This window comes from Falco peregrinus, chromosome 15 (assembly GCF_023634155.1).
Source record: "Falco peregrinus isolate bFalPer1 chromosome 15, bFalPer1.pri, whole genome shotgun sequence".
In the NCBI taxonomy this organism is placed as follows: Eukaryota; Metazoa; Chordata; class Aves; order Falconiformes; family Falconidae; genus Falco; species Falco peregrinus.
Window position 1 is genome coordinate 7960746 of NC_073735.1, and position 23004 is coordinate 7983749.

The window sequence follows — 23004 nt, forward strand, 5'->3', positions numbered from 1 at the left end:
CCCCAGAGGGGTTATAGTATTCCTGGTCTTACAGAGCTTCCCGCGGCCATAAGCTCGTTGGTGCCAAAGTGCCTAATGGGTGCTGGAAAGGGCAGGTTGTCCCCATTGATGTGGTACATTTTTGGCTGCCTGAACGTTTTTTGATACATATTGGTATATTTTTGGTAGATACTCCCTACAAGGATAAGGCTTTGGGGACTACAGCATTGCAAGGAGGGCATGCCTCCAGCTTTGGCCAGAAGGCTTTAGGGTTTGCAGATGTCATCAAACAACTGTTTGGCCTAAAAAAAATAGAAATTAGGCTTGAAAGCACAGCACGCTGTAGGTGTGAAGGCTCCACAGTGCGTTCCAGGGCTCACACAGTGTTAGGAAGCTGGGAAACTCTCACCTCCCCCAGCCGGGAGGTGGAAATGCAGTGTAACGGGATCAGTCCCTAAAAGCGTCATCGGATTTTCGTTTCCAAAGGCTGGGTTTGCGCAACACTTGGTTTCTTTGGGAGGAAAACCTGCTGGTACTGTGTTGGTGCAGGTCTGAGTGTTCCCCCTCTTCTTTCCGAAGTCTGGGTGCCATGTTCCAGGAGGCATGAAGCAGCTGGGTGCTGCAGCAGCCAGAGAGTGGAAGCGGCTCTTCCCATGTGCTGGGGACAAGGAGCTGGGCAGGGTGTGCTTGGGGACGGCTTGTCCCCTGTGCTGTTGGCAGGGCCGCGCCTGGGCAGATGCTGTCCCCCTGCGGAGCATCTCTGGCAGGCAAGGAGCTGCCCACATCCCTTGGTTTGCAGGCAGGTCTCTGCAGGTGGGCTCAGCATCTACCCTGGAGATAGGGGGCATGCTGCAGCCCTCCTCGGCAGCCAACCCCCATCTCACCCCCAAAAAAATGCGTCCCTCAATCAACGCCCCATTTGGACCCATGGGCTGCCTGGCAGTGCTTCACCCAGTGCGGGTCCAGCTGCCGCCGTGATTGACGCAAAGCCAGTCTATAAATAAAGTCTTTCTCTCCTCTCATAAAGACTTTGTGGTTTAGTTTGCTTTCAAGGTCAAGATCAGACCTTTCTAAATAAACACATATCAAAGGATCATTAGCGGAGCAGCACTGTTAAATTGAGATATTAACTTCTGTCAGCCGCGCGTTTCCTTTTTGTTCTGTAACTCGCGACTGCGGCGGGTTTTTATTATTTTGGCCCTAGGCGGTAGCATCTGGCTTCTGTAGAGACTGTAAAAATTAAAAAGCAACACAAATCATTGCGAGAGAAAAGCAGTAAATTCAATGATAAGAATTTAAAATTAAAATGTTTCAGCGCTTTTATATTCCGCGAAACATGAAACGAATGAGTTGTGTGCCTGTTGCCATAAAGCCACCGCCACTAATAGTCACTGGGCTCTTTCCCTCCCCGCTCGCTCTCCCTCGTAATCATTGTTGCCTGAGCAATCGCAGAAAAGCTCAATGAAGAAAGGTGATGGTGATGATGGTGATGGTGATGGAGATGCAGGGCAGTGGGGAAGATGGCAAGGTGCAGCTGATAAGACTGGGGGGAGCAAAGGGCCCCCCAAAAAGGCAGCGAGAAGGGGATGCTCTTGTCTCGCGGCGCTCAAAGAGATGGAGAGGTCGAGCAGGGAGGGTGTGACTAATGCGCCGGGTCACTGGGATGCAGGACTGCATTGTCCCCCTGGTCCAGATGGCCCCCGGAATAAATCACCCCCAGCAGGCGTGAGCTGCCCATGCCAGAGCCACGGCGTGGGGCTTGCCGCCTGCTCCCCCAGTTCACTGCGGGCGCCCGTGTTCCAGGCATCCTCTGTATGCATCCTGCCCCAGGCAGTGGGGAGAACAGGGCTGCGGCTGGGTGCTGGGCGGGGTGGGGGGAAGTAATCCCCTGTGCTTGCAAGGTCAATGTCATACATCTGCTCTGAAACACTTGAGTTTTTCTAGGCGGTAGTAAAAAGGCGAGTGGGTGCCGCCACGGCAGGCAGTGCCAGGGAAGGGGCATGCCCTGCCCTTCTGTTGCATCCAGCCTGGCTGCATCCAGCCCTGGAGGAAAAGCAGCAGCAGAAGAGCAGGCGGTGCCGGCTGCTTTTTAAGAATTAATTTCCCGTAGTCGGTTGAAGTTGGGAAGAAAAGCTGCGCTATCTCTGAGTAAATAATAATAATCAAACAATTGCCCCCTTGGGAGAAGTTGCCTTTCATAAAGATGTTAATTAGTGCAGAAGACGAGCAGTGGAGACTGGAGGCAGCCTTTGAAACCGGGATGATTTGGTGACTCTGGCACAGAGCATGCACTTCTCGTGTGTTTATCATCCGGGTTTTTTTCCACCCCGCCTTGTCTTTACTTAACCATGAAGGTTGTAGGGGCTGTTGGGCTCCAACCAAGCAGCCGGCATGGTAACGGCTGCCACCGTCACACCTCAATAGCACCTTTGTGCTGGTGCTACACCAGAACAGCCAGGGGGTCGTAAAGGGCTGGCTCCGCTGTCCCAGCATGACACCCTTAAAAACCTGTGCATCCACGTGTGCATGGGCAGGCGTCGTGCATCCCAACAGCAGCATCCAGAGAAGGGCTCCCTACACTGCCTCGCAGGTTTGCTTTGGTGCTGTCACCAAAAACGCTGCTTTTGGTTTCGTAATAATCCTGAAAATGGACACCAAAACTGGATTAATCTCCTTACTCTGAGCAGTGCACACCCACCACCCTCCCAGGGCAAAACGCAACCTTGGTGCTGGTGCCACCAGCCAGCATCTCTGGGACCATGCCAGTGCCCATTGCTTCTGCCTGTCCTTCATCACACATCCTCCTCCTCAGCTTGGTGCCAGCGAGACATACGTGGTGGCTCCAGGGAGCCCTCCATGCCAAGCTGAACCCGGTGCCTTAAGTACGTGCGTAAGTCCCACTGGCTCTTATGGTTCTCAGTCCTGTCCGTACACATGTTGCCCGAGCTGGGCAGCCGTCGCCTGCCGAGCCCCTGCCCCTGGGACATCAGCCGCCAGGCAGCGCGGGGGCCAGCCTGCACCCTCCACGGTGGGCGTCCTGTGCCGAAGCCAGCAGGGATGTGTAACAGCAACGATGGGGCAAGTGCTGCTGCCTGGGCACGGGTGATGGAGTCATGCATGGGCTGCAGGAGTGGATGCTCCGGGCGATGCACCCCTTGCCAGCACTGCTGCTGCCTCCCTGTCTGCTCCCCTGTGGGCAGGGCTGGAAAGGAGGGTTACCTGCAGCTCTCCAGCTGCAGCTGCCCATGGTTTCTTCCTCCCCTAATATTGCTTTTCATGCACGCCAGCAGCCTGCAGCCTCCCCTGCAGCCAGCAGCGTTGTCCAGGAGGTGGAGGCTGGTAGGGACCCCTTGACACACTGACAAAAAAAATCAAACATCCCTGGATTCTCATTCGGGGAGAGCCAACAGCCCTTGAGCTCCCCATTTGCATGGCCAGAGTGTTTCAGAGCTGTCTGCTGCAGTCCTAATGATAGCGGCAGTTTTAGTGCGCCTCTTTGGCACGTGCATCACGTAAGAGATTTTGTTGAATCGGAAGATGGAAGGAGGCGTGGTCTTGTGGAAGACCCCAGATTTGCAGGACATGAGTCAAGGGTTTGGGGGGTTTTATGGTGGGCATGGGAGGCAGCAACAGGCTCTGCTGGCACCCTTCGATGAGTGCACCCTCATGCCTGCTGTAATGCCAGAGCCTTCCCAGCGTGCCCCTCTGCAGCCTTTGATTACAGGTTTCTGATGCTATTGATTATTGCTGCAGTGGACGGACAGATCTGCCTCATTTTTCGAGTCGTGTAACACCACTCTGAGGAAAGACAGGGAAAAGATGGCAGCGTTAGGAGGAGGATTTGGGGAGGGGCAGTTTGGTTTGTACATCCCAACGTTGGCTCCGCATGCCTGGGGACCACCAGAGCCACGCTGCTGCAGCTGGGGCTCAGCAGAGGATGCTTCACCACCATCAGTCCCCTTCGGTCCCCCCTTCCCTGCTGCCGGAGCATCCCCGGGTCCCCCTAGACCTGCCTGCGTTGGGGGTCTGGGCTCAGCGGTGCTGCTGCAGGGTCTGGGGGGCTAGCTGGCTGGCGCGTGCGCACGCACATTGGGGAGAAACTTGAAGTCAAATGTCTGAAAGTCAGATCCCTTTTTAGTATGAATTTGCTGTATCTCATTCTGAGCACTAATTCCAATTTAATTGCAAGTGGCCTGAAGCCTCTTCAATAGGAGTAACAAATGGTTTGATTTTGTAAACTTCATCAGACTGCATTTTAAATGCGACACACTAGCCCGGCTCGAATGCCAATGAAGCACTGAAGTAGCTCTCTGTTTACTAATTATCCGTTTTTACTTCAAGCCACGCTGGCTGGCTTGTCTGATTAAATCGGATTTGTGGGATAGAGAACAGCTAGCAGAGTTTTCTCTATAGTAAACGAGATTGAAACTATGGGCCGCCTGGCTGCACACTGTAAATTATATTTCCTTTTAAAGGGGACGTGTTGCCTTTCTCCTGCCGGCGCACCTCCCGCATCCTAAACTTGGCTGAAACCCACCCGGCTCCTTCCCAGCACAGAAGGGAGACCCAGCCTGCCTCCCTCACCCTGTCGCCACGCGGGTTTTTATTTTAATTCCTCACCTCGCAGAGGCGGTGGGCGGGAGACAGCATTGCGCTCGACGCCGTGACGCCTGCAGCATCCTTCACCGTGACTTGGACAGGGGCGGAAAAGCCCCTGACTACTGCGCGTCGCATCTTGCTTGTCTCCAGTGATTGTGCTTATTTGGGATTGGGCCGCCGGAAAGCCGGGATGCGCGCCTTCAGGCTCATGGCTGTAGGGTTTTTCCTGCCTCCAGCAAACCTCTATCCCCTAAAAAACAGACCTTAGACCACCTGCTATTGAAAACTGCCCTGCACGATGTGGCTGGCGCGCTTGCCCAGATAGCATCTGAAACCCAACCTGCTCCAGCCTCTGCCTCTGAGCCCCGCGTCAGCGCCAACAGCCACCCCACTAATAGTTTACGGCTGCCGGCAAACAGCGCCGGGTCTGTCAGACCTATATAAAACCGGGGAAGACGGGCGAAGGTGGCTGCCGAGCACGGTGCAACGGGGCTGCACTTTAAACCTCCCCAGTTGCTAAGACTTTAATTCCACGAGCTTGACCTACGCCGCCCCCTCCCTCAGTATCTATCTTTGTGCCCAGGGGCTTTTTATATTTTAATTTGCTTTTGAACGTCCTGCAAAATTAATGGCGCGCTCGGGGCCATTGTGCGGTGTACAGTAGAGGGAAGGGCCAGCGGCGCCCGCCGAGAGCTGCCACGTTTCCCGGGGAATGAATTGCTCGCCCGCCTTCACCCCTTTTAATTGTTGACAGTAAAAAGCGTTTAAATGCCGCTTAATTTGTAATCATCTTCTTGCAAAAAGGGGAGAAACCATTAAAACGTCAGGGAAATGAATAAATCCATCTCTCACTGGTTTGGGGCAGTGGCGTTTCTTTATCGGGGGTGATTTTTCTTCTGATGGCTGAGGGCTGGCTCAGGGCTGCTCCAGCTGGGAGCCCAGGGATGCGCATGGGGTGAGAGAAGAGGGATGCGCTCCGGCCTGGAGAACAGGGATGCGCTCTGGCCGAGAGAACAGGGCTGAGTTCCTGCGTCGCCCGGTGCGGCTCTCCTTGCGGCAAGCCTGGTACTCCCAAAGCCCAGCAGCGGCAGGGACAGCAATGACCCCGGGCATCCACTCATGAGCTTTCTCATTTTTTCCCCCCTCCCATCCTCTCTCAAAGGTGGGACATCAGTGCACATGAAGCTTAGGAAAGCGGGGGGGAGTGGGGGATATCAGCTTAACTGAACACCCACAGTGGAATGGTGCCCGGCAGAGTCCCTGCTTGGTGCCTTGGTCCTTGGCTGCTGGAGAGCCACCTCGGTGGAGCCTTGGGGCTGCGGACCAGCAGTGCCTGACCTCAGTCCTCAGCGTCCCACCACTGGGCGCTGGGCTCAATGCTGGGAAGCTGGGCCATCTCCTGTATCTTCCGCCTCTGCATGGGCTGGCATCAGCCTTCACGCACCACAGATGCTCCACTCCTGGAGGGCGGCTAGCACCAGGTATCCCCACGAGCTGTGCCAGCGCATGGCAACCTCCCTGTCTGGCATGTTTGTGTATTTACTAATGCGTTACCTAAAAAAAAAATTAATAATAACATGAAAAAATGCCTTTTGCAGGTGTTGGCAAGCAGCACCCCGGGGGATGCCCAGCCCTGGGGGACCAACATCGTCCCCATGGGCCGGCGGGTGCATGCCCCTGTGCATGCATGAGGCAGCTCATCCCCATTGCTGTGGCTGCTGGAGTCGGCCCGTTTTTGTTTTTTTTTAAGCAGGGGCCAATTAGTTTCACAAATGAGGGCCCTACAGTGCCAGGGAGGATTTGTTACGGCCCCGCGCGCCAGCCCGGCGGCATTGTCCTGCCCTCCGCCCCTACGGGAGCCCATTGTCCCCGGCCCCAGCGGGGGCTGCTGGCGGCAGATTTATCGGGGCCGGCATCCCGCCGGCCGGGGCCTCCGCTCCGCAGCTGGCCGCGGCGCTGGGGGCTCAGCCTCGGGGACCTTTGACCCGTCCTGCTGTCACCGCCTGGGCCGCCGAGGGCCTCGGGGCCACATACCTCTTGGGATTTGCTTCCTACAGCCCGTTGGGGATGCTTTTTTTTTTTTTTCGGTCTTGGGAGCGTTTTGTCCGCAGCTTGGGGGGGGTGGGGGGGTGGTGTGCGTGAGCCCACACCCCCCCTAGAATAAATCCCTGCAGAGGGAGAAAGGCAGCTCCTATGCAGGGCCGCTTCTCTTGCTGCTTTTATTCCCATTTCACTAGGGGGTTTGGGCAGATTTGGAAGCATTTCTGGGTAGCCCACTGCATGCCCTGCCAAGGCTGTGGCTGAGCATCCCTCCTGCATCCCCAGACTGCAGGGCAGAGCTGGCTGTGGCGTGCCACTGTGCAGGTGCAGGTGACAGCGTGATGCCGGGGTGGGTGACGATGCGCACCGAGATGCCGTCAGGGATGCCCATCACCTGGCCAGTCCCCAGGTTTGGGGTGCGGAACTGGCCGGGAGGATGCTGCATCCGTAGCTGGCACCTGCCCGCACACCAGGCAGGAGCCCAGTGCCAGCACTGCCACAGCAGGTGCCCCGCAGTGCAGTGGTCCCAGCAGGCTCCCTCCATCGACTCAGCTGGGTCGTCCCCCCCCGGGCTGGTTTTGGCAGTGCAGCAGGCAGCAGCCCTCCAGCCCCTGCTGCGCCTAAAGGCAGCGCAGCCTCGTCAGTTACCTTGAACATCTTGCTGCTGCTAATGAATTGCTAATACAATTTTCTAGATAATTTTATTTCCATAGTCCTCACATTTTAATGTCTCCAAAAAGCTAGCATTTATTTGCTTAATCTCCCCGCGTAATACAATTTGCACTGACTCATAGGTTCTGAATAATCAGCTATGCATAAACGAAAACAAATAGTTTAATAACACAAAAGTCTGATATTTTTATTGACGGTGTGTAAGTGTCTGGGATTGGGGGTTTTTCCTTCCTTTTGCTGTTGTGTTGATGCAGCCGCTATTACACCCACGGTCGGTGGGACGGAGCTTGTGTTCATATTAGGGCTTGGGATTGCAGGCAGTACAGGGGTGGGCATGTGGCCCTCTTGCATCCCACCCACCGCACCTCGGGGTGGCTTGGTGGGGCACTTCTCAGGGTCCCTCAGCATCACAAGGCCTGAGCTGAGCAGCTCTCACAGGTGTGTGGGGGTGCAGTGATCGCCCAGCTGCTGCCTTGCATTTGGGCATCGCTAGGCATCGCAGGGCTGGGGCTGGCAGCCAGCTCTGATGCAGTGAGGTGCTGGGTGATTCTGTGGTGCCTGAGTGGGATCTCTCCCTCTCCCGCAGGTACAGACATGGCCGTTTTCTGCCTGCTGTGTGGCAAGCGGTTCCAGACGCAGAGCGCCCTGCAGCAGCATATGGAGGTGCACGCCGGGGTGCGCAGCTACATCTGCAGCGAGTGCAACCGCACCTTCCCCAGCCACACCGCACTCAAGAGGCACCTCCGCTCCCACACAGGTACGATGGCACTGCCACCAGGATGCTCAGGCTGGGGCAGCTAGGGCAGGCTTCTTCCCACTTTATGAAAAAAAAAAAAAAAAAAAGTGTGGGGGGGAAATGGTGAAATTGTCTTAAAAGTGTCAAGGCAACTGCAGTTGAGGTTTTGTGGATTTAAAAAATGAAACGGGGGAAAAAAAAGAAAGCTGCATGTAACCAGTTGATCCAGTGTAAGGTGACATGTGACCTTCTTAGGGGGTGTGCGGTCATACCCACTTCGTCGGCTTACAGGCAGTAGATGCACATAATCAGCCAGTGCTTGGCCCTAATGGGATTAGGGCGACCTGCGCTACGTGTAGCTGGTGCTTCAGTGGCACAGCCTGCTGGGGCAGGGCTCAGCTCCAGAGGAGTCGGGCAGGAGAGCCGGGCTTTGACCGCCTTATGCCGTGTCCTCAAAGTGCCTGCACCGCGTCCTCAGCTCCCCCACCAGCATCCCCAGGCAGGACCAGGGGAGGGCAAGGGGAGAGGTCCTGGCCACTCAGTGAGCACTGTCACTTGGGTTTGGCTGCAAAACACCCCAGGGCAAGAAAAAACAAATCCTTGGGGGATGAGCAGGATCGTGCAGGGGGGAGCCTGCCTGGTGCTCCACAGCCCCGCCATGCATGGCAGCAAGCACCACGGCTCTCTGTAGCTGCACAGGTGAAGCCTTCTTTGCCCACCCTGTGCCTACATGAGCTGGAGGGTTGGGTACCCTCCCCAGCTGCGCTTTTATTGCTGGAAGGGAGGAAGATGCATGCCAGACCAGGGTACCCCTTCTCCTTTCCCCTGTTCAGCAGTGTGTGTGCGTACAGCCTCCAAAGGCGACATCAGAGCAGCTTCTGGGGGAATATGCAAGCAGCACCACGGGAAGGTCACCCCATGGAGGCTGTGGCTGGCAGCTGCCGGACCTACACGAATGCTTGAGCTTGGGATCCCGATGTGGGAAACAGGAATTGCGCGCCGGTGATAAGCACGTTAATGCCAAGTGCTGGAGCTATATATAGCCAGTAATCCGGTGACCTGGGCTGTGGGTCGGGCCATGCGTGTCCCACCCTGACCTCTGCTGCTTTAGCAGCTCTTGGCTGTGAAAAAACAGCGGGATCATCGGTGCTTTAGGGGTGTGTAATCGTGTTGCCTGGTTTCATTCTGCACTGATGCAGGATGCTCACGCCCCTCCTGGGGCTGGAGTGCTCCGGGGGCCCCATCCCCCATTTACACAGCTTCTTCTAAAAATTGAGCACATGGAAAATGCTGTCTGCCTCAGGCAGCGACATTGCTATCTTTGACTGTAGTATCGAAACCCAAGGTGATAATTTGGAATGTGGAACGGGGAGGTGAAACGCAGATGCCAGCAGGTACCACCTGCCTCGCCTTTGGAGGGGGATCCGAAATGCATCCCGAGCATCATCCTCCTCTGGTGCCCAGCCACTAGCTGTGGGAGGGGGCGAGGAGCCGCAGGTCTCGGCTGCAGCACGCAGGGAGAGAGTAAAATATCATTTTAAAGAGGAAGCGAAAGCACAGGCATGTGAGTATATAACGAGAAGGACAATTTATGCCCAGGCACGAGTGCAGTTTGACATGGGGATAATGAAAAAACGTAGGTCATTGTGGATGACTTAAGCCTTCACAGCTGAAGAAAATGTATGAAATGCGGGGAACATTACACGCTTGGCAGCTCCGCACATCTGCAGCAGGACAAGTGAAATACAGTTCGCCATTCTTTACCATAAACTGTGCTTGTAGGATATGCGGCACAGAGAAATTGTAATTACAGTGACAAGACAAATCAGTAATATTTAAATATTCATGAACAAAGTCTCGGACGATCAATCTATCTTTATTGTCCTTGCCTTCGCGGCTGTAATAAATAAGTAGCTAGAGCCCTCACCTTTCCTTCAAATCATTCTGCCTATGGTGCCGAACCGGAGTTCATTTATCAGCTGCCCGGTCTGGAGCACAGGAGATGTCTGGGGCTGGGGCCACGCCGGTGATGCCGGGCGAAGAGCCTGGGCATGGGTGTCGGGAGGGTCACGGCACCCTCTGGTGTCTTCACCCTGCTGTGGACCCGAGCATCCCACATGCACAGGGATGCTGGGGCCAATGTGCCATGCTGGGGTGGCTGGGCTGCTTCATCCCCCAGGATGGCGGCAGCAGGTGCCGGGGGTAAATGCAGGCTGGGCAGCCAGTTTTGGAAGGGTGCAGTGGCCATGGCGGTGGCTCTGACATACCCGTGTGTTTGCAGGTGACCACCCCTATGAGTGTGAGTTCTGTGGCAGCTGCTTCCGGGACGAGAGCACGCTGAAGGGCCACAAGCGCATCCACACCGGTGAGAAGCCCTACGAGTGCAATGGCTGTGGCAAGAAGTTCAGCCTCAAACACCAGCTGGAAACCCACTACCGGGTCCACACAGGTAGGTGCTGCTGGGGGGATCTCCGGAGAGGCCTGTGATGCTGGACCGCTCCCTCAGTGGAGATGCCAGAGTGTGGACCTGGGTGGCAGCCGGGGATAGCAAATCATTGGATGCGCCAACGAGTAACTATTGCAAATAGGAGATCAATAGTCAGATTGGTTTTGCTGTTCATTACTTGGTTATCGGCTGTGCCTGCCACGGCAGCATCAATGCCGGTAGTTAATTACCACCTGGAGGCCCCAAGCCCCCGCTGACACCCCTGTTTCCCACAGGTGAAAAGCCCTTTGAATGCAAGCTGTGCCACCAGCGCTCCCGGGACTACTCGGCCATGATCAAACACCTTCGGACCCACAACGGCGCTTCCCCCTACCAGTGCACCATTTGCCTGGAGTACTGCCCCAGCCTCTCCGCCATGCAGAAGCACATGAAGGGCCACAAGCCGGAAGAGATCCCCACCGACTGGCGGATAGAGAAGACCTATCTCTACCTCTGCTACGTCTGAGGGAGGAGGCACAGGGGCGGCGGGGCCAAGTGGCAAAGGACTGGGCAAAAAAAACCACCAAACCCGCAGCGTCCACAGCCTTGTTTGTTTTCAGTTCTCGTTCATTGCTTCTCGCCGGAAGGATCCTGCAGCTCGCGCCGGGGCGGAGGGATGCACTCGCCCCTTTGCCAGCCCCATCTGCGCCCCCTCCCCGGCTGCTCAGGCTGCTTGCACCTTGCCACGGGGCAGCTTTCACCCCTTGCAGCCCCCAGGTATTTGGTTCCCAGTCAGCCCCTCTGTCACCACCGGCGCTGCCAGGAAGATCGGGTAGAAACGACATGCTTCCCCGAAAGCACACACATGGCCGGTGCTTTGGGCAGGCTTTAATTTCTGGTGTGCTCTGTCACCGCATAGACCTCACCATGGATGCCCTGCTGAGGAGACCTGAGCCTCACACGTGGGACACAGCTCCATGTGGGGCTCAGCCCCTGTTTCGGGAGGGTTCCCACACTCCTGGGCTGCAGCATTGCAGGTGGGAGAGCACCGGCGTCCAGCAAGCCATAAGTGCTTTGGCAAGAGCATCCCCCGGGGGGGTCCCAGCTGGAGGAGGGTGTTTGGGGCAGGGAAGCGCGTGCGAGCCAGGCTGCTTCGCAGTGCTGCCCCATGGTGCTGCCCCACAGTGCTGCCCGGGGTCTGGGCGGGTGCGAGGGGTGCCCGCAGGCTGCCGCCCTCCCCCTGACCAAAGACCTCTCTATGCATTTCCCCTTCCTTCCCTGCCTTCCCAGGGGGCAAGAACAAAGCCTCCCATGGGGAGATGCAGCCGGTTTGGTGATGTGTGGTCAATGCTAGTGCCATGGCATTGCTCTGAATGGGGGGATCCTGTTCTTTTCTGCTAATTTGGGGTGCCTGGAAGGTGCCAAGCGTGGTTTTTTGCCCAGCCCTCATCTGCAGGAGCACATAAGCGAGGGATGCCCAGTGGCAGGCAGCTTCGCTCGCCGCTTTTTTTGCTTTTTGTTTGTTTTTTTTTGAACTTTCTTTTGGAATATTTCCGCGTTTAGCACATTTTACTTGAAATTACCTCGGTTTTTTGTGACCTCATGAGCTTTTATTGATTTTGGGGGGACGGGGGGCGGTGTGGCCGGGAAGGCACGAGCCACATGCTCGGCGCTGGCGGTGGAGGGGTGGTGTGGTGGCAGCATCCCTGCCGGCCTCCCGTTGTGCATTATCCTTACCAAAACTGGTATTTGTTGCCTGGCCCCACGGGGCCGGGGGCGTCGGTTCTGAAGCTACCTCTTGTGTTTGTTTATGTTGTGTTTCTCCTTCGCGGTTGTGGAAGCAGGCTCCGTGGTTTCCATCCTGTGCGGTGCTTGCGGCCACGGCTGCTTTTTGTCATTTTGCTGTGTTTGGGTAAAAAAGGGGGGAAAAGAGTAGGGGGGTGCGGGACGGTGTCTGGATGGGGTTTGGAGGGATGCTGATGGCCCCTCTTGGTTTGGGATGCCTGTCCCACCAGAGCCCATCCCACCAGAGCCCATCCCACCTCTCCTCCTGCCCAGCAGGGATGCGGTTGCAGGAGCAGCATCCTCCCTCGCGCCCTGGTCCGGCTTTGCACGCACGTGTGCCTCTGCGTGCAGGACCTTTGCTGCTCCGCGTGGGGTGGAGGCCGCTGTTGTACAATCCGGGATGTGACGGTGGAGAACGGCTTGTTTAATTGTTGTGCCTAAGAAAAAAAAAAAAGAAAAAGTATTAAAAAAAAGCAAAACAAAACAAAACAAAACAAACAAAACCAGTTCTTTCACATGGAAAGTTGCTGCAATTTCTGGCACGTGTGCAGTAGCTCCCTGTGGTGCACCAGCACTGCTGGCCATGGGTGCCATGGTGCCATGGAGCACACGGCCGAGCTCATGTGGCTTTTTTTTGCTTTAACCTCCCCTCCCATCCCCTTTCCTCCTCTTAGTGCTGCAGCCTCCCAGCTGTGCCAGCGTTGGGATTGAAGTTGGAGCGGTGCCATGGGCACCTGTCCCCACACCTGTTTGCCATGGCGCAGCTGGCCGTGGCACAGCCCACGCCACCCCTCCATATATATAAAAGTATATATATGTGTATCGTAGCAGTGAGGACCAAGCGCCCCGCAGGGCCCCGCAGCCCCGGGCTCCCTCTCCCCTGGCTTGTCGTCAGTGTCGTGAGCGCCCGCCTGCCTGTCCCATTGCTCTGTGTTGCCGCTCGTGGTTCGGGTCCGTCGCTGTCCTCGTTCCGTCTACCTCAGCACCTCTCTGAGCCCGGGCGCAGAAGGTGCCCAAGTTCCCCTTTGATTTTCTCAGAGTATCTATCGGCTCCTATTTTTTGTACAACTTCCTCCTTCTCCCCTTGCCGTTCACTCCCTTGCGGTTCTGCTTGCGAGTCCTCTCTGTCCTCTAGCCACAGATGCCGTTAGCTAAAAGTTTCCTGAAAAATAAAGAAAAAAAACAAAAACAGTTGTGGTGTCTCCTAGTTGCAGCTCTCTGCATCTGCCTTCGTCCTGTGTAGATTCAGATGCATTTCTTTGTAAGACTTCAGTGTTTCTGACAGAGGAAAAAAAAAAAGACAAAAAAAAAAAAAGAAGAAGAATATACTGCTGCAGTTTTTTTTCTCTCCATGTGTCACTAAGTGAAGTTCGTGCCTTCTATAGCAAAGAGAATATTTTTTACATCCTACTAATGGTAGATTTTTTTGTAGTGAACATTTTTTGTATTTTTATTTATAAGTCTCATAAGGAAAATAGCAATGTTCAGTTGTATACCTTGAATCTGCAGTTAGAAAAAAAAACAAACAACCAATAAAGGTAATTCCGTTGTCTCGGCCTGCCGTCTCCTGTTCCTGTGCCTGTGCCTGCCGGGAGGAGGAGGAGGAGGAGGAAGGATGCATCCCACCAGCTCAGGGCGAGCCATGGGGGGACCCGCAGTGGTGAGTTTGGGGGTGCCTTCTCTGCTCCTCTGGGGCTGTGGCGGGGACGGGGGGGGCGGGGATCCCTAAAGCAACCCCTGCAGGTGTGGGCTGCCTGTGGGATGCGGGGATGCCAACATCCCCACAGCTGGGGAGCAACCCCGCATCCCTCGTTCGGGGACACGCCGCTTCCCATCCCACAGCGCTCTGCCTGCCCGCCTGCCTGCCCGCCTGCCTGCCTGCCTGCCTGCGTGGCTCACCAGGGAGCTGAGCAAGTTTGCCTCAATGAAAGTGAACTCGTTCATTTAAACCTGACTGCAGAGTAGTCTGGCCCCCCGCTGTGTTAATTATCCTGTAGTTCTCAACTGATTGCTGTACACTAAGCTTAAGCCCTCCTTTATTTATTTACTGACTACATTAACAGCAGCGCCTGCACTCCTTTTGTGCTGCGGCAAACTGTATGGCACACTGCAGCGGGGCCAGGTGGGTGCTGACAGCACTGCCCGGCCATGCCCGTGTCCCATGGGTACTGCCCCCCACCCGCCTCGACGTTCCAATGCAGTTAGACATTAATTACAGCATGACTAGAGGATGCAAAGCATCACTTTTTTTTTCCACAGATAGATGACACGTGCTGGGCTGCCACACGTGCTGCTTTCAAGGCCGGGCTTGTCCCATGGCCCAGGGCTTCCCCGGTGGGTCTGGGGGGCTGCACGCCCACCCCAAGGTCCTGGTTGGTGGTCCCTTGGGCTGCCCCCAGCACAGCTTGTCCAGGGGGGCTTTGTGCAGGTGGGGAGAACTGTGGCCCAGGTTCAGGCAAGCAGAGGTGGTCCCGCTGCAAGCAACCTGGCGGCTGCAACATCCCCGGGAGAAGGGGGAATGAACCCCCTTTCCAGCACTCGGCCTGGTACAAAGGCGTTATTATAACAGGGAAATTGTCATAGGACCAGGCCTTTGTCTGCACATTCGCGCAGCAGCTGGGAGCGATTATGCTGCAACAATGTTCTGTTCCATCAACATTATGTCCTCATTAAACCTTTATTAGGAGATTAGATTCAGATTTATTGATTTATTTTTTTTTTAAGAGGAAAATCCAGGCCTCTCTGGGAGACATGGCTGGAACTTTTTCCCCGTGTGTGGCACTTCCCAAAGCGGCAAGAGGGCAAAGGGAGAACCTGGATCTTTCCTCCAGCTTGGGCAGCTTCTCTTTCAGAGGGAAAGGAGTGCTGAGCCACATAAGGCGGGTAGGTTGGGTGAGGGATGGCTTTTTAGCACAGGGAAGGGCAAGGACCAAGCGCCCATGTGGCAACTGACGTGGTCTGTGGGATGCAGCAGCACAGGTGAGCATCTCATGGTGAATCCCCAAGGGGCATCCAGGGTCGCAGCTGGCAGGAGAGGGATGGTGGAGGCTGGATCAGGGGTCCTGGTGCCCCATCCCCACCTCAAACATGCAGGCTGGGTGGCATCGCGTGCCTGGGTCAATGGGCCCATTGGATTTGTCTGTTGGAGCGTTTGATGTTACACGAAGGTGGCTCATTCCAGAGGGTGTTAATTGCCCACTGCAGTGATCAGGTCTGTAGCACCATCGATCTCAGCCGAATCAATGGGCTGATTTAGTGTCTTGCGAACTCTTTAACTGGACACCTCATCAATAGGCAGCCACTTACAGACCATCAGCACATTAGCGCAGGCCGGCACCAGCAGGAGTCCGCTCCACCCATCCTCAGCCCCCCTGTCATTCAGCAGGAAGTTTTCCTGCAGATGACGTCTCCGTGACAGTGAGCAGGGCCCTTGGTCTGGGGCCAGTGGGCTTGCAGGTGGACTTAGGGGAGCCAGGTGATGTCAACCCACCTCTCGCCTGCAGCCCAGCCGTATGCAGAGATGCTCCTGGAGCATAGGACAGGCTCTCCCATCATCTCCAGCGCTTTCAAGAGGATGTTGCCCATGCTGGCTGCTCAGGTACATTACTGGCATGAAAAGCGAGCTATACTTTTACAGGGTCTTAGGCAAGCCTAACAGGGCCAGGGACCACCCTGAAAACACTGTCAGTGTTTCCTGCCACAGACCCCTGACACCTGACATGAGAGCAGGTGCTGCACCGGGCAGCTCTGCTCCTCACAGGTTGGGCTCAGCGCCCTGCTCTGGAATGCAGCCAGTGGTTCTTCCCTCTCTAAGCCTCGTGCCCCAGCCCTGGCTGGGGTGGAGAAGAGGCCACATGGCGACTGACCATAGGTGTAGTAGCAATGGGTGACCCTGTGGGTCTCTTCCAGTGCCAAGTATCGACAGCGCTAGTCCCATTTGCACACCACTTCATTTGCTGTTGGCTAGCACTGGTTCTCTCCCGGTTTACGGTACCGCTGGCCAGGAGCATGGTGGGAATCCGCTGGGCAAGCCAAGGGCAGATAAACCCCTGCACAGGGTCCGACGAGCAGGGGCAGCAGCAGGGAAAGGGATGCAGGCGTGTGGCCCCTGCTGCTTCATGCAGGGAGGTGCGGGCTTCCCCAGGGCAGTCAGGGTGAGGGGTAGGGGAGCCCCGGGGCAGCAGGACCCCCTGGCAGCGGGACCCTGGGACAGTAGGACCCCTGCGGCAGCGGCACCCCCGAGCGGCAGCACCCCCGGGCGCGCGGCAGCCGCGGGGCCGAGCCGGCGGGGCCGCTGTCCGCGGTGCTGAAGCGGCGGCTGCCGGGCGGGCCGGGCGGGGGGCGCTCCCGGGGACGGCGGGGAAGCTCCGCGCAGGGGCCAGCGGTGCGCGGCGCTGCCCCCCGGCGCTGCCCCCCGGCGCTGCCCCCCGGCGCTGTCCCCCGGCGCTGCCCCCCGGCGCTGCCCCCCGGCGCTGTCCCCCGGCGCTGCCCCCCGGCGCTGCCCCCCGGCGCTGCCCCCCCGGCGCTGCCCCCCCCGGCGCTGCCCCCCCCCGGCGCTGCCTCCGCGCTCGGGTGCCGCTGCTCCGGAGCTGGCGGGAAGGCGGCTGTAAGCCATCCCGGGCCGGCTAACAGCGGCAAATCCCGGAGCCGAGGAGCACCCTCCAGAGCAAGGCAGCGCCTGAGGTCCCCAACTCTCCTGCCCCAAAAGGTGGACGGAACTCAGACGTCCCGCCACACCGACCAGAGGGTGCCCAGTGTGATGCTGTAGGCCAGGACAGCCACCAAGTACGCCCGGAAGAGCAGGACATCCAACACGTAGCCCACTTGCAGCCACTCACGGGCGACCTCACGGAACTCCTCTCGTTTCTCCAGGAGCTGGCGGATGGCAGTGATCTCGCGCAGGACACCGTGCACCAGCCCAGAGCCCTCTGCCTGGCCGGCAGAGGCTGGTGCTGGCCTCTCACTCCCCGCCGCCTCACACTCCCGGGGGTCCTCGCAGCTATAGTTGTTCAGCTTGGCTGCAGGATCAAGAGAGGCAAGTGTGAAAAGTCTCTTTAGAGCGCAAACTGGGATTTCTGCATGATGACCTAGATCACCATGCAAATTAGGGCTACATAGGCAGCTACGTAGGACCTAGTACCCCTCAGATCCTGTGGGCCCTCTCTGTGCAGCCCTTACCTGTGCTGTCATTGCTCTCCACCTGCCTGGAGATGTCCGAGCTCTGCATCCTGCTTTGCCTGAATTTCTTCCTGTCCCAGATGCAGAGCAGGATGGTAGCTTGTTCCAGCAGCAGGCGTCTCACCCACCCAGGGATGTGGGGCTGCAGGTCTTGCTTGTGCACCAGGCACACGATCAGGATGGTCTCCATCAGGCTGATGACGAGCAGTGCCATGCACACCACAAAGTAGATGCCTGTGGAGATGCCCATGAGGTGAGTGGCCTGCTAAGACTCATGCACTGAGCATGTTCCTGAGTGAATGCCCCCTGCCCACATTTCTAGGGGGCCTGTGGTGTCTGTACAGAGCAGCAGCTCCTGCTGCTCCAGGCCCAGGACTGCCGGGGCAGCCAGCTTGCAGGTAGTGCTGCCATACCTATCAACGGGGTGCCAACGGCAGTAGCTGGCAGCGTGTCCGATACGATGATGAGGAAAACTGAGTAGCCCAGCAGAAGGGTGATCTTGAAAGAGACCCTCTCACCACTGTTGGGAGGTAGGTAGAAGCCCACAATGTCCATAACCATCAGGAAGATGCTGGGAAGCAGCAGGCTGACAGTGTAGAAGAGGGGGCGTCTCCGGATGACTACCTGCAGGACAGAGAGATGGGTGAGGCTCAGTGAAGGGTTGAAATGAGGGCATGAGCTGGTGCAGCTCTGCACCAAGGCAGGTGAGGATGGTGGGATGCACTAAGGGGAGCCAGAGGAAGGACTCAGCGCAAGGGGCTTCCCCTCCTGCGGGCAGGAGCACTGCAGCACGGAGCAGCTGGGTGATGGAGCAACAGGGTTGGTGGCAGGACCCTTCCCTAGCACCCCACACCTGAGAAGTGCAGTGGCCAAAGACCCTTACATAGAACTTCATCTCAGCGTAGCTGTCACTGCTTTTGACGCTGAACTCCTGGAAATGGCTGAGGACATAGAGCAGCTCCCACTCGCCCTGGTTCATGAAGACGCTCCGGTCGAACTTGACCAGCTCCGGCTGCCGCCACAGCGAGAGGTTGATGTCGCGGACTGGGGGTGGAGGAGGAGGAGGAGGGGAGGTGAGGACCAGGGGTGTCTGGCCTGAAGCGCCTACAGCTGTGTGCCTGCCCTCCCCACACACATCCCCGATCCACTGGGGCCATCTAGAGGGGTGAGGGGCCTTCTGCATGGAGCTCCAGCCTGGCGGAGGTCCTGCCCGCTCCCCCTGAGCCCCCCAGCCAGCTGTGGGGGTCCTGGCACTCACTGTGGTGCAGCCAGCTGGTGAAGGTGAGTGAGCAGTTCTGGACGTCGAAAGGGAAGTTGTAGATGTCCAGGCTGCAGGCTGTCATCACCTGGATGGGTTTGAGGTTCTGCACCTCCCCGTGGTGGCCAACGTAGACATAGGGCACATGAGGGGACTTTCCAACATCCACGCTGCAGGGCACGAGGGACAGAGATGTGGTCTGGGAGCACTCTGGGCAGGGACTTCTCCTGCTGAGCTGCATTTGCGAGGGGAATGGCCCAGCAGGAGGGCATTTGCCCCGCCCCCCCCCCCCCCCCCCCCCCACGCCCTGTGCCCCAATCTGCTTTTTTGGCAATACCCATGCAGGCATGCCTGCCTGGCTTCACCTCTGTGGCTGCCCAGGCTACTGCCCTCTGCCAGCCCAAGAGGAATCTGTGTCCTTGCCCCAGGGCTCTTTGGATCCAGTGGGAGTACCTTAAATCCCCGCAGAGCAGGAAGGATGCCGGCTGGCTTCGCAGGAAGGACCGGCAGATCTGCAGCTGCCCTCTCATTGTGCTGCCTTTACAAAGCCTTTCTCCAGATATCTGGATCCCACCCCCAGCATGGCACGGGTAATTACCGATGGTTGCGGTTAGCCAGCATTGGAAATGGCCCAGCTGCCAAGCCGTTCCCCATCTGCAGCTCGCCTGATGCAGGGAGGCTGCCAGCTCTGTGCCGGGAATACAAAGCATGGGGCGGCACATGCCTGAGACGGGCAAGGGGGGTCCAGCCCCAGGCTGTCTGCCCACCCGGATTTTGGCCACACTCACAACTCGTTGATGAGGATGTCAGGCACCCAGATGCTCTCCATGGGGAGGGAGATCTGCGTCAGGTTGTCGAAGAGTGCTGGGTCCCACCTGAGGAACTCGTCCGTCCAGTGCTGGGGACAAGGTAGAGAGGGCTTGGATGGCAAGGTCCCTTTCACCCTGCCACCACCTGAACCCCAGCATTCTGCCATGGGAACCCATCTTCAAGGCTATCCATGGGAAAGAGGGAGGAAAGACTCGTCCCCCAGCTACTGCACCATCCAACAGTGCTAAGCACAGAGCATGAAAGCTGTGCCTTGTTGTTCCTGCCCTAAAGAGGTCTTGTCATCCCCTGGGAGGGGTTCTGCCTTGCCATGTTCCTGCAGGGCTGCACACCTCTCCCATGGGAAAACCTGTGTTTACAGGGGTGCTCAGCCCCAGTGGGGCCATGGCAACGGAGGGGCAAGATTTCACAGTCTCATCTGCTCACCTGCCTGTACCAGATGTAGGTAGTTAGCACCTGGTTCTTTTCATCCTGCAGGAAGAAGAGGACATGGTGTCAGCACAGTGGGTGTTGGCACACTGGAGGATGGGAGAGCATGCCAGGAGGACACTGCATACCAGGTAACATTCCCTTTGTTGTGGACATGGAGAAGCTGCCTGTGCTGAGGGCAGCGGCCCTGACCAAACATGGGATGGGAGCAGAGGACTCACCACGCTGAGGATGGCGTAGACCATGAGGTCGATGGCCACGTTGGTGGTTGTTCGCCAGTCCTGCACAGGCCGGGTGCTCTTCTGGTAGTGGGACAGCAGGTAGTGGGACAGCCGGCGCAGGGCAGGCTCAGCAGGCTCTGGCGTCTGGCCTCCCTGCCAGGTACCTACTGGCACACGGAGGGAGGGAGGGAGCACTGCTGACACCGAAGCAGAGGCTGCAATCATCCTGGCCCATACAGCAAACTGTGGGATGCTGCTGGGTGCCATCCCTCACTTGCTGTTTGGGGTTTCCTGTTGAAGTTCAATAGGAGCATCCTGATGGGAAACAAGCCTGCCCGCCAGAACCAACACCTAATGTTTTATTAATGCATGCTGCTGTGTAGGTGGTTGGCACTGTGACCTTCCCCCAGCCTCAGAGGGCAGGCCTGCCGTCTTCCACCTCTCCTGGACAGATGCCAGGACAGTGGCAGCAGGGGACCATGAGGGACTCACTGCTCCCAGATAAGTTTCCTACCACCCACTCCTTCCAGGGGCACTTTTTCTTTGCTCTGCAGGTAGAGGCAGTGAAGGTTAGAGATAAACCAGGATGCTAAATTCATTTATTAGGTATCCTGGCATTTGCTTCCTGTGGAAACAATCCCTTGGCTGGTGCCGGCAGCATTAATCGCAGAGCAAATTGCTTGTGGCACCCGCGTCTTCACTGTAAGGCAGCTGGTGACGCCACGGCTGAGCCAGGGCAGCAGAGCCACACTTGTGGCTTTGCTCTGCAGCACGCCCAGCCCCAGAGTCCAATTCCCCTGTAATGAAAGGGACTAATTGGAATAGATCTGTGGGAACTTGGGGAAAAACTGCTGGGAAAGGAACTTTAACCTGTCTTTTAAGCTAAAAAAAAAAAACCCAAAAAAAACCAAAAAAAACCCCAGCAGCCTCAGCCCCTCCAATGTTGCACACAATCAATAATGCTGGGGAGCCAGCCAGGCGCACGACCCTCGCCCAGGCAGGCATGCGCCGATGGAGGCGGCGAGGGGGGGCGAGAGGCAGCAATTAGGGCAAGGGGAGGAAAACAGCACTGCCGTCATCATGGCTGGGGCCAAGCGGCCTTTCCTGCTGCAGCTGCTGGTAGCTGGCTCACACACGTGCTCCTCCTCCTCCTCACACCCGCACCACAGAGCTCTGGGTCGGGATGCTCTGGCAGCAGGGAAATGACTTTGCAGAGGGAGAACTGGGCTGGGTTCACCCCAGCCGCTCTGTGCATCTGCCACAGACACCGTGCCCATCTGCCCGGCCCCAAACCTGCACCAGCAACTCGCCAGGCGCAACTTGGCAGGGCCCTGGCATGTGGGGGCGCATCTGCACAGACCTTCCTACCTCCTTACCTCCAGCATCACTAGGGCAAGAGCATCATTGCCCCCACTCCTTTTCTGCCACCTCTCCCGTGCTAACTGTGGGAGAAGGTTTGGATGTCGGGAACGATGCCCCACTGCGAGGGGCTGCCTGCCCGGTCCAAAGATACAAGTTACAAACCTGCTGAAAACTTCCAGCTGTGCTGCTGCAAAACAGCACAATGACTTTTCTACTATTTCCCAGAAAAGTTAAATGAGAAAATAATAACAACAGCTTGTGAACATTTCAGCAGTCAATTTTGCACCGTGCGGAGCTGAGATTACAAACTCTAGGCACAGCATCGCTTCTATGCACTGTCGTCCCCAAAACTCAGCTCTGCATTACAAGGGGTGGCATGTTATATTAGAGAAATCCCTTGATCGGGTGGAGAGCTTGGGCTGCAGCTCCCAGATGGAGGGATGCAGGCAGGCGATCACCCTGTTTCCCTCTATCCTCAGGGCTGCGACTCTGCATGCTTCCAGAGTACATCAAAGTCCTGTCCCAAGGAGCCCACAACGCAGAGCTGGGTTTGAACACTACATTACCTTGCTGCTGGCATTCAGCCTGCATTGCCCAGGCAGGCAGCATCCCTGGGCTCTGACACCAGAGCTTTACCACACTCAGGCTTCTCCCAGGTACGTTTCTTTTCAGTAGCATTGAGGTCTTTCTAAAAAGCAGCCTTTGCCTGCTGTACGGTGCTGCTTGGGCTTTAGGAAGGTATTGCACCGTGCCTTTTGATGCCAGGAGCACCCTGCTCTGCCCCAGCTCTCCAGCCCTGCCCGCAGGTCCCTCGCCTTACCTTGGCTCTGCAGTGTCGAAATGAGGGGCAGCAGGGCCAGAAATGCTCCGAGAGTAGTGGGCGTCATGGCTCTCCTGCCACCACTCTGCTGGCTCCCAGCCGCTGCCTGCCTCCTCCCCAGCCTGCTGCCTCCACGGAGGAATGAACCTGAGCAGGGAGGCAGGCAGCACTCCTTGCTCACTTTCCCCCCACCGTCGGGTTTTTATGAGAACGCCCAATTAATCTCACGATTGGCCTCTCCTGCTTCATCAAGTTTCAGGCTGGGAGGTTTTGAGATGAGCACACTCAGCCATCCCCCACCCCACCAACTCCCCCGGGGCTTCCCCATCCCCTGCCCAGGTGCCTGGCCATGGAAAAGTGGGTTTTGGGGGTGCAGGCATGGTGCTCATGTGCAGCAGGGCAGGGAACACGGCAGGGGGGCAGAGGACACGGCAGGTGCCAGGGCTGTGGCATCCTCAGTGGTCGGAAAGTCAGGGGGAAACCCTCTGAGACGGGGTGGTCTGTCCTGGGAGGCTGCAGAGATACGGCACTGGCACAGGGTAGGTTTCCATCAGCAGGGAAGCAGTGGGGCTCTGGCGTTACCAGGCTTCCCTTCACACCCTACAGATGTGTGGATCCATCCCACCAGAGACTGACACACTGACAGATACAGGTCACAGGCAGCACGTGCTA

The 23004-nt window shown here is 57.1% G+C and overlaps 2 protein-coding genes across 2 annotated transcripts in view; one reads left to right on the forward strand and one right to left on the reverse strand.

Moving 5' to 3' along the window:
• ZBTB16 (zinc finger and BTB domain containing 16) overlaps nucleotides 1–13791 on the forward strand; it is a 63540-nt gene extending 49749 nt beyond the window's left edge. The window contains 3 exon segments of the mRNA XM_005240056.4: nucleotides 7877–8047; nucleotides 10308–10475; nucleotides 10748–13791. Of these exon segments, the coding sequence (XP_005240113.2) occupies nucleotides 7877–8047; nucleotides 10308–10475; nucleotides 10748–10977 (569 nt within the window). The 3' untranslated portion in view covers nucleotides 10978–13791.
• A 3092-nt stretch (nucleotides 13792–16883) lies between these two features.
• On the reverse strand, nucleotides 16884–22399 carry HTR3A (5-hydroxytryptamine receptor 3A). The gene is made up of 9 exons (XM_005240083.3): nucleotides 22333–22399; nucleotides 20151–20314; nucleotides 19927–19971; nucleotides 19461–19570; nucleotides 18673–18842; nucleotides 18298–18458; nucleotides 17828–18038; nucleotides 17415–17648; nucleotides 16884–17254 (listed from the first exon to the last, which is right to left on the reverse strand). Exons 1-9 carry the CDS (start codon nucleotides 22397–22399, stop codon nucleotides 16956–16958), a joined length of 1461 nt encoding a protein of 486 aa, XP_005240140.3. The 3' UTR covers nucleotides 16884–16955.
• Between the last annotated feature and the right edge of the window lie 605 nt (nucleotides 22400–23004).

Coding starts and splice junctions, on each gene's coding strand:
- HTR3A (XM_005240083.3), bottom strand. CDS start 22,399: ATGACGCCCACTACTCTCGGAGCATTTCTGGCCCTGCTGCCCCTCATT. Junction 20,315..22,332: donor TTCGACACTGCAGAGCCAAG/GTAAGGCGAGGG, acceptor GTGTGCCAGTAG/GTACCTGGCAGGGAGGCCAG. Junction 19,972..20,150: donor TCTACGCCATCCTCAGCGTG/GTGAGTCCTCTG, acceptor TTCTTCCTGCAG/GATGAAAAGAACCAGGTGCT.